Raw genomic sequence first — 10,318 nt, 5'->3', positions numbered from 1 at the left:
TCCGGATCCTTTTGTGTTAGTCATTCCTGGCTGCATTTTTGGGTTTGTTGCTTTCTAAAATTGGTCTCTATTAGTCAAGATTGTATCCCCCCTTTCATGTGTTATTTTGGGTTTTTGATTTGGCTTTGTTATATATTGGTGTTTGGTATTTTCAGGTGCTGCTTGTGTTCTTACGGTTTCTTGACTGGAACAGATTATTAATGTAGGTGGAAAGGAATTCAAGTTTACTTGGTCCCGAGAGCTTGGTGATTTATGTGATATATATGAAGAACACCAGAGCGGTGAAGATGGAGAAGGTGTGCTGATTGAGGCCGGGTGTGCTTGGCGGAAATTGAATGTTCAACGTACTCTTGATGAGTCTACCACTAACCACATGAAGATGCGCTCAGTTGAAGCTGAACAGAGAACCAAATCACGCAAGTATAAGTTTTGAGGGTTACTTACCTTTTTCATCTCATTTTTTTTTACCCTATCTTTTTAGTAGTCCTCTTATTAGGTCTGTGAACAAAGTATTGGCAATTTGATATACATGTTGTTCATCTAAATGCAGTTTCGAGGTGTTGTGGAGGGGAGCTTTACTTTCGTAGGCTCTGAGTTTAGTTATGGCCTTAATTAGTTTCTGTTTAAGCTGATTCATGAAAAATTTTCTTGGATATTATGACCTTTTCCATTCTCAGACATCACATAGTTGTTCCTCACAGTGCATTGATAATTGGGAACTTTGTTTGCCATCTTTAATTTAGTATCACAAAAGTAGTAGAGATATGCGATGGTTATCTGAATCACTGCTGCTTCTCCTGGTTCCTGTTGACAGGGCAATCGTGTTAGACCCTGGGAATCCATCATTGACCAAGCAGTTAGCTCTTGCAGAAGGTAACTTTTTGGTTGAGATATTTTCGTCGACTTTTTCGATATGCAAAATTATTATGAAACTTATTTTCAGTACACAAGACACTGTGCTTCTGTTCCCATAAGCTTAGTTTGGTCTGCTTTCCTCTCAGATTCTCTCGTCCTTCAAAGTTCAAATTCAGTAATAAGAATTTTACCCGTGTAGTTAACCATCCGGGTTTTTAACTGAAACGTGTGCTCTTAATATTCTTCTCCCTTATGTTCTAGACATATGAGTAGCTAGCGCATGATGATATCTGGAGTTGACTATTAATATTTTGACATCTCCCTTGTCCTGTCAGCAAATCCATGGAGAATGTTGAATAAACAGAAAAAGGAACAGTCACACAAGAAGTGGAAGATTGAGCCACCCCCAGGTATATAGACAAAGACTACTGTCTGATTGGTTTGTGGCAACACATTAAAGTGTTGAAAAGCTTATAGGCTGTTGCATTTCCTTGATTTCTTCCTTTTGTAATGACTTCTGAATTCTGATGCTTTTGCTAGTTCCAATTGGAGGTCCAAGGCCTGCTCTCAAACCAGGGGCTTCAACCACTGCTAGTAAAGGTAGACCCTCAGCTTCACCGGGATCATCTCCTCCTAATCTATCCAATGCTTCATCTTCTCCATATGGATTTGGGAATTTTGCTAAAAGTCATACAGCCAGTGAAGATGTTCCTTCAGTCCAGGCAAAGGGCAAAGAAAACCCAGTTGTTAGCGAAAAAGATCCATCAACGAGGGCCACTAATGCATTATGGGACACATCTGGAAACAAAGCCACTAATATTGACAAACCAATTGATTTGCAGACAATGCTGATTAATCTCCTAAAGGATGCTCCAATGAGCTTGGAGGTAGCATATAAGAGGGAATGTCATTTTCATGCCCATTTTCATTTCCATCATTTGCTATCAATGATGCACTCTCTTTCTATAGGCACTGGAGAAGGCTGTTGGTGATAAAATCCCTAATGCTGCAAAGAAGTTTGAACCAGTTTTGAAAAAAGTAAGCAACGATGACCTTAATATGGTATCTGGAAGCAGTATGTATTCTTACTTCTCTGATTATTTTTGATAACTAGATAGCAGATGTGCAAGCTTCAGGAAGGTATTTCTTAAAATCAGGTGCAGAGTTGGAAAGCAATAAGAAGCTTTCACCTGAAACTGGAAGGTATGTACAATCTTAAATAATATTGTTGAAAGGTCGTGTGGAGAAGGCAGGTCCTCACAATATGGCACTTGTGATCTGTCTTTTGATTTACAAATGCGTCTGGTGTAAAGAATATCATTGGTCAATCTTATATGACATGAGGATAGCATCCCTATCATAAGGAAAAAGTATCAATTCATACCCTCCCTATTAGACTGTTTGTTTTGCAGATTTTCACAATCTCGCGCATCATAAATATCTCTCTTGCTTCATTAAAACTTATCTGAAAATAAAGCAGAATAAAGGAGATAACATCACATGTCTTCTTATCTTCAAAACTGTCTATGCAGCTAGTTGAATTAAGAGTCATTAGTATTATTATCATATCAGCTAGGGTAGAACGAATTCAAAAGCTGTAAAAAAAAGTTAACTGCAAGATATGCTTTTTCTAATGTTTGATAACTCGCTTCCATGCATGTAGTTGTACTTGGTGTTTATATAATTTTTCTTTTGCAGCTCTCCTGAAGACCAGCAATTGTGTCTAATCACTGAGTGCAGTCATGAACAATCACCTGTTCTAGGGGCCAAGAATGTGGAGAATATTTCTGTATGTGAGCCTAGTGGAAAGTATCAACAAGATGATATAAGTGTACATCCAGAAGGACAATCAAGTTCGCCAGAAAATGTGGACATTGAACGCCTTTCACCTGGAATTCTTGGCGAGGAAAAGCCATATGAAAATGGAGAAGACCAGGCTGGTAGTTCTGGTGATTCCGCAAGCGATAGTGACGGTGATAGTGAAAGTGACAGTGAGAGCAGTAGTGACTCTGAACCTTCTTCCAACAGTAAGGAGGGTTCAGATGTGGATGTGGATATCATGAGTGATGATGACAGACAGCCCCGACATACAATTGAGTCAGCTGAAATCGGGTTGCCTGCATCTACTCTCCCAAGTCAAACTGATTTTTGTGCCGCTGGTCTCAATGAATCTGCTGAAAAAGAAGGGGATGATGGATTTGATGCTTATGATATCGCGGGTCATGATTCTGATGCTGTTGATATTGAAGGTAATGATTCTGATGCTGTTGACATTGACAGACCCAGGTCTGGTTCTGTTGGCATCGATGGTCACAGCTCTGATGAGGGTCATGGTTCTGATGGTGTCAGAACCTTTTTCCCTGATAATAACTGTAAATTGGAACCCATTACTGCTAATACCAGTGCTGCAAATGAAGATGGCAGGGATTTGGGTTGGGGACATTTTTCTTCTGATCACGATAAGATACGAGAGCGGCACGACTTTATTGGTAGGTTGTTTGATGACACAGAGAATATAGTGAAGGATAGCTTCGACAATGAGCAATCTGATAGCCCTGAGATGCGAGCCAGAGGTAACACCAAAAGGGGCCCTGATCTGGAGCACTTCAATCAGAAATCAGAACGGGTGAAAAGGATGAAAGCCGAGAGCATGAAGCAATTTCCTACTATGCGTAAAGAGCATGTTCAGCCTCCGGAAGGCATGTACGACCTGTCACCTACTATCAAGGTCTCTGCCAATCACATGGTAGATCCAGTCGAGAGGGAAACTGATGCTAATTGTGATCCAGGTAGAGGACCAAGCAAGGCATTTATAGAAAAATCGAATTCAGATTTCCCGCCATTTAGTGTCAAAATATCTAAAAGCTTGCAGATCAAGCCTACTGATGGAAAAGGGAGATCAAACAAACATATCGATTCCTCGGGAAATGTCCGTAAATCTGCTTATTCACATGAAATTCTTTCTAACCGAACAGGGAAGGTTTCTGGGGACAGCAAAAAGGACAGTAATCATCCAAAAGATAGGTTCCTAAGGAATAAAAAAGATGGTGAATCAGCACGCCAACTTGCATTACCTTCTGAAGGCCCTGGTAAAAAACACGGTAAACTGGAGGGAAATGGCAAAGACGCTAAGAATGTTTCAGGCTTGAGCTCGGGATCGTCCCCCTTCGATAATCAGAGAACATCTTCGCCAAATTTCCATGTCAAGGGAAATGGATCTATGCTCCAAAAGGTTGTCTCAGATTTGGAGGTGGGTGAACTTCGTGAACCATTGGGTGAAGATACAGCAGCTAAGCAGCTTGAAAGGAAAAGCTCTTTCCGGCAGTCAGATGATAAACCAAGCACTTCAGTGAGCTGGGATTTGGAATCAGATAAAAGAAAGCCATCCAAAAAATCTAACTTCGACTCAAAAAAGCTGGCACCTACACATACTGGCAATGTTATTAAGGGAATGCCAGGACAAGGCATTGAAGATTCAGCAAGATCTCACAAATGGGGTTTGCTATCACATGCACCTCGTCATTCAGGATCAGAAAATAACGAAACTGGTTCACAATATGGCCAATTGGAGGAGAAAAGTAATAAATCAAGGCCAATTGACAGCGGAACAAGACCGGGAAGCAGTGTCGGAGGTTATGGAGAGACCATAAAAAAGGCATCAACTGTTGCACCACAAAGACATGGCTCCAAACGGGGATCTGTTCCCCGCTCTTCAAGGGAGAGTAAAAGACACGCATCGGGTGCAACTGCAAATTCGGTCAATGGACAGAACGATACGGGTCTAATACCAAGTGATGGTGTTGGTCGGAAGAAAAGAGAGACATCTTTTGATGAAGAAGACTCCGCATATTTGAAGTACGAAAAGGCTTCTCCTGAGCTGAAGGGACCTGTCAGTGATCATTCCCAGTAAGTAACACGAAACTGTGATGTAATAGAATCTCCACTGAGCTTAAGTGTTATATATATCTAATAATTATGTCTTTAATATGTCAGATATAAAGCCTACATACAGGAATATCAAGAAAAATACGGTAGCTACTGCTCCCTCAACAAGATATTAGAAAACTACAGGTAGCTGGATGAATTCCTTGGCCACAATTATTGGGTTCTATCACTTGTTTTGCCCATTTTATCGCTTCTCTCGACTTTTCGGTTCTGTTTTTTTTTTCAGAAATGAATTTCAAAAAATGGGAGAAAATCTTGAGTTCACTAAAGGCAGGGATGTGGAAATGTATAACAAAATTTTGCAGCAGTTGAAGGGTTCTTACCGCAAATACGGGGAGGTAATGTTCTATCTGATAACCTCTTTCTTTATGTAATTTTGTCCTCTGGAATACTAAAAGTTGAAATACTATTTCTTGGAAGAAAAGATTTTGGATTAATTTCCACCTCTATACCTAATATCAGATACAATCATACAAAAGAATGAAATTTGGATACAGATTTGTCATAAGTAAACTTCGGTGTATATATATATGTTATAGTTAGGATTTGTATGCATATTTTGTAGTCGGGTCGGGTCAAAACTCATCGATGTTTATCGTTTTGACTTTATTTTTTGTTTGCTAACGTTATCTACTACATAACCCGCAGAGGCAGAAACGTTTGATGAGAATATTTGTTGTTCTACATGAAGAACTGAAGGTAAATTTTTCTTCACATTCTCAGTTTTGAGCATTTTTATCCGGTGGATCTAAATATGGTTAACCATAAAACGCAGAATCTGAAGAAAAGAATGAAAGATTACGCGTCTTCTCGTGGAAATGATCGATCACGACACGTTTTGTAGCGATGAAACTCTTTGAGATATTCATTGGTGTAAAAAAATATATGATTCATAGTCTCAATTTTTTGTGTTAGTTGTAGTAATAGACAAGACAATTCTGGTTAGATATATATCTTCTCCCTGAGTTATTGTGTTTTAGCTTCTCTTTTTTTTTCGGACCCTCGACGGTAAATTTGTACATGGAACTACGAGGGTAATGACTAATGAGTGGTGGTGGTTATCTTTTACCGGACCTGATTATACAAAATCTAACCATTTGATTTTAAATTTTATTTTCAATTTGTTATAAAAAAAAAATTGTTATCATTTTTGTTCGTTCGTTATGGTTTATTCAGTTTCATTTGATCCAACTAGAAAGTATCGGAAAAATCCGGATGAATACCGTTCTCCACTCCACACTCCACACTTAGATTCAAACACGGATAAAAGCATATTCTACCGTTAGGTCATCCAATCTTGGTTCTTTCATAAATATTCATCATCAAAGCCAACGACTTCCTCTTCAGATTCTTGGATCAGCAATGGCTGCGTTTCCATTCCTCAACTCTCTGAAAAGACAGGTTGAGTCGAGACATATCTTAACAACAATCGTTGTTTGTTAGTGCAGAATCGGGCATCGGCCTACAAGTTTGTTCATCAAAATGCAAATATAAGGATGGTAGAAACCGTCGCAAAATTATCCATTCATTTCTTTACCGATCCATGTTAGCAAAAGAAAATTCAAATATGATTTAACCTAAAGTTTCCATGGGGGAAAATGGTATCCTCATGAAAAGTTTTCACTTTTAGACCTTAAACGCATTCCCATGGGAATGCTCAGGCAGCCAATATCACCTCTCCATTGAAAATGACGTATTTTCCGACGTTCTTTCAATATATGAGAAAGAACATACAGAAAAACCGAGCTTAAAAGAAAGAATATAAAAGGAAAACACAGAGATGCTTACTTGGCTCGCTCGAGTGTCAGCTCAATAAACTCAGAAATGTCTCCACAGTAACAGATTCCGTCATGAGGAACAACTACCCATGCCTGCTCAAGAAATTCAGCAAGGAAGAGAATAAAAGATGAAAAGAACAAGACTGTTACTCAAAATTCATATCCTAATCCATAAGAAAGCAGGACCCAAAGTGCTTTTAGACTGCTATAACTTAAATACCGAGCAGTTAGGAATACCTCGTCCTCTTTGGCATCCGCCTCCCCAGCATTTTTCGTCCCGTCTTCTTGCCCATAACGCTCATTCAACCGATCCATGGCTGCTGTAACAACGCCATTATAATCAGACAAGGGTATGAACAAGGGTATAATCAGACAGGTACAACTTCTAGGTTTCAGCTCAGCTCGTAGAGAATTGGTAAGTCAATAACATGTCAGAAAAAAGTTGCAAGAAGAATTGACCTCTTCTGGTTAAGGGTTTTGAGATCATTAAGATCCAACTGAGATGCAAGACAAGTTCAGAAGTTTCAGACTAAAAATGGATACAGGATACATTCTTTAGGCATTCATATGTACACACAACAACAGGTCTAGCTATCATACCGATGGATCATCCAGATTATCGTCCTATTAAGACAAAGAAAACAAGGCTTTCTACTTATAATGTGTTTCTCTACCAATTGAATTCAGCTTGTTAAACAAGCAGTGCCCAGAAGTTCACTGTATTCGGCATTGCTAAAGATGGATCACTGGACAGTAGACCATGTAGACATGGAAGAAACCAAACATACACAATCATGGTGCATAGTACCTGAGGAGAAGCTGATATCTGGAAACATCGGATTCCAAGTGTTTAGGGCACACCTTTGGTAGAATGAATTTCTGTAACAGAACTTCAAAGAGAAACTGTTGTATCAGCCTGATAAAGAACAGACAGAAACACCATATAGACCATTAAAATCCTCCTTAGGTATAGCTTCAAGAGCTTCAATGTCAATCTCCTGTTCTGGTTATAGTCTACAATAAGGAGACATAACGAAAACCCAACCAACGATTGTCAGATCAATTTACTTGAGATCGATAACAATCAGAATACATAAAGAAAAGGCATGAAAATCTGCAGAACAGATCTTCGTTATCTAAAAATCCCATGAAGTTCACAGTTATGCAGCAGGCGATAGCATCTCTCAACGCTCCATACACAAGCTCGAGTAAAATTGATGCTGATGAAGAAAAGATCGCAAGATGGAAGAAGGGTTTGATCGGATTTACCGGTCATGGTTACCCGGCTGGTTATCGAAACACAAACTTTCCCGAAACTCAGATGTCGTCAGATGTCTGAAAATCGAAGATCATAGTCGTCTTGTGACCAGGAAAGATTAGTGAAGGCTGAAGAAGACGACGACGGGAGCTCAAAAACGATGTCGTTTTCATACCGTTCGAACCCACCTTGGGTTTTCCTTTTTTGTTTTTTTTTCCTCCCCCCGACGAACCAAACAGAATTTAACAACGAAACAAAAGAAAAGCCTCTCTCTCTCTCTCTCTCTCTCTCTCTCTCTCTCTCTCTCTGACTGACTGCCTCTCTTCCTTCATCTCCTTTCTCCCGGCGTTTCTTCCTCAGAGACGGAGGAACGGAAAACCCTTCCAGAGAAAAACCTCTGTTTCTGTTATCGTTCGATGAGAGAGTAGCGACAGGACATCTGGATCTCTTGCCTTCTCTGGCAACCCTTTTCTTTCCCAGATCTTTCTCTCGCCAAAGAAAAAAACCCTTTTCAACGAGTTCCGCATCTTTGTCTACGGTTTTCAACTTCTGGGCTATTGTTTGCATGTCGGATTTTGAGGGTTTCCTCTGATTCTATCGTTACAGGACGGGACGGAAGAGGAGAACTTCATGGGCGATTTCGTAAGCTGCAAAGTTTGAGACTTTAGATCAGTTTTGGAAGTTTTGTTTGCTATTCCTTTCTGGGTTTTGGTTTCTTTTTTTGTTTCTGGTATCTTTTGGTTGTGTCCTCGGGGTTCACACGGAGTGGTGTGTGTTGTGTCTGATGGGGAGTAGTGATGAACCAAACATCAAGGCCTTTGATGCGTCGGTCGGGGGGTTAGTTTGGGTCCGCCGTCGGAACGGGTCGTGGTGGCCGGGTCGGATCATGGGTTTTGACGAAGTTCCTGAGAGTTCTTTGGTTTCCCCTAAAGCAGGCACTCCAATAAAGCTCCTAGGTCGTGATGATGCAAGCGTGTGAGTATTATTAACTACACGTTCATTCTCTACCTTGTTCTTCGATTTGTTTGAGTGATTGAATTGAGTCTTCTCTGGTTTCTTTGTGAGCATGTTTTATGGGATTTGGTTTTGTAACAAGTGCTGTGAATCTGATTATTTTCTTCAACAGTTGATTGATGGAGATCAGAAAATTCGCAGGTCCTCTTTTCGATCTCTGGCAGAACATTGGTGTAAGTTGTAGAATAGATACCTGGAATATGTGGAAGTTTAAGTTTTTTTATATCTAATCTTATGGGAGATGAGTTTCTTAGATTTAAATTGGTGTAACTTCTCATGACACTGTAGGTCAAGGGGAAGAAAGAGCGCTTTGTTCTACTCTCTTGCCTTAGTTTTTGTTTCATTGTGGTTTTTGGCATCTGAAATCAACTTTCACTCGGTATAGGAGGATAGTGCTGAACTGTATTTCTGCATTATTCAGGGCCATAACAATTCTCAGAACTCGTTGGCGTTTTCAGTCTAGGAAACGATCATTTTCATTATTGTTTCAGGGATTGGTATAACCTTGAGAAGTCCAAGAGGGTGAAGGCTTTTCGTTGTGGTGAGTATGATGCTTGCATTGAGAAGGCGAAGGCTGCTGCCGCCAGCTCCGGGAAGAAGGCTGTCAAGTATGCTCGTCGAGAAGATGCCATCATCCATGCCCTCGAGATCGAGGATGCACACCTCGCCAAAGATCATCACGAGCTCGAAATAGTCAATTCTCCCATTGAGAAGATTAGTTCATCTGGGGAGGTTTCAAAAAGGGTTCATTGTAAGAAAGATAATGAGGAAACAATCGATGTAGGAGATGCTAAAGATGGGTCGGATTCAGGACATTTGCTGTTGGAATCCAATCATGATGGAGTTTCTAGGGGACGACCAGTGTCAGAAAAGAGAAGAAGAACCCCTAATGACTCGGAAGATGATGGAACTGAAGGGATCAAGCGTATGAGAGGGCTTGAGGATCTTGGAATGGGCATAGGGTCCAAAGGGAGAGGACAGGCCAATGCACTGCTTGAGCATATCAGACATGAAAACGGTTTGCAGTGTGATGTAACCCTCAATGATGCTTTGTCTAATGGGACTCTTGTCAATGGTGACAGGGTATGCTCCCCTTCACCGAAGAGAAAAAGGTCTCAAATTATAAATTCCAACGAGCATTCTAAGAGGAAAAATCGGCGCCGCCCATTGACAAAGGTGTTAGAGAATACAGCTATGGTGTCTGTCCCAGTTACCTGTGATCAACTTGTCAGTTCTGATTGCTCACCTCTTACAGGGTTTTCTGACAGTGAACTGTCTGGAAAGGTGCCTATTGAATCGGTGAAAAGTTTATCCCCCGTGATCAACAATAATTCAGATAGCACTGTGGTCTCATGTGAGAATGACGGCTCGTTAAATGCTTCAGAGAACGTTTTTGAAGCCTCTCATAACAAAGTAAAAGATAGTGAAATCTCTAGCATATCAGATTTGGCGGTGAATGGCTCTTCCG

The 10,318-nt window shown here is 40.4% G+C and overlaps 2 protein-coding genes across 4 annotated transcripts in view; both read left to right on the top strand.

Annotated features, from left to right (window-relative positions):
• Nucleotides 1–5,866, top strand: part of LOC104810560 — a 7,363-nt gene extending 1,497 nt beyond the window's left edge. The window contains exons 2-13 of one of the 3 annotated variants that reach the window (XM_010536907.1): nucleotides 194–420; nucleotides 815–873; nucleotides 1,191–1,265; nucleotides 1,396–1,455; nucleotides 1,573–1,742; nucleotides 1,825–1,893; nucleotides 1,970–2,058; nucleotides 2,554–4,761; nucleotides 4,849–4,926; nucleotides 5,027–5,138; nucleotides 5,449–5,499; nucleotides 5,576–5,866. In XM_010536907.1, the coding sequence (XP_010535209.1) occupies nucleotides 194–420; nucleotides 815–873; nucleotides 1,191–1,265; nucleotides 1,396–1,455; nucleotides 1,573–1,742; nucleotides 1,825–1,893; nucleotides 1,970–2,058; nucleotides 2,554–4,761; nucleotides 4,849–4,926; nucleotides 5,027–5,138; nucleotides 5,449–5,499; nucleotides 5,576–5,644 (3,267 nt within the window). In that variant the 3' untranslated portion in view covers nucleotides 5,645–5,866. Of the gene's footprint in view, nucleotides 1–193; nucleotides 421–814; nucleotides 874–1,190; nucleotides 1,266–1,395; nucleotides 1,743–1,824; nucleotides 1,894–1,969; nucleotides 2,059–2,553; nucleotides 4,762–4,848; nucleotides 4,927–5,026; nucleotides 5,139–5,448; nucleotides 5,500–5,575 lie in introns of those variants that run through there. The other 2 variants (XM_010536906.1, XM_010536909.2) reach the window with 2 other exon arrangements.
• A 2,254-nt stretch (nucleotides 5,867–8,120) lies between these two features.
• The window catches only part of LOC104810562 (uncharacterized protein At1g51745), a 4,064-nt gene continuing 1,866 nt past the window's right edge, over nucleotides 8,121–10,318 (top strand). Inside the window, exons 1-2 of the mRNA XM_010536910.1 lie at nucleotides 8,121–8,811; nucleotides 9,342–10,310. Of these exons, the coding sequence (XP_010535212.1) occupies nucleotides 8,621–8,811; nucleotides 9,342–10,310 (1,160 nt within the window). The 5' untranslated portion in view covers nucleotides 8,121–8,620. The remainder of the gene's footprint in view (nucleotides 8,812–9,341; nucleotides 10,311–10,318) is intronic.

Source organism: Tarenaya hassleriana, unplaced genomic scaffold (assembly GCF_000463585.1).
Source record: "Tarenaya hassleriana unplaced genomic scaffold, ASM46358v1 Cleome18, whole genome shotgun sequence".
Lineage (NCBI taxonomy): Eukaryota > Viridiplantae > Streptophyta > Magnoliopsida > Brassicales > Cleomaceae > Tarenaya > Tarenaya hassleriana.
This window is presented reverse-complemented; position numbering and strand designations above follow the sequence as displayed.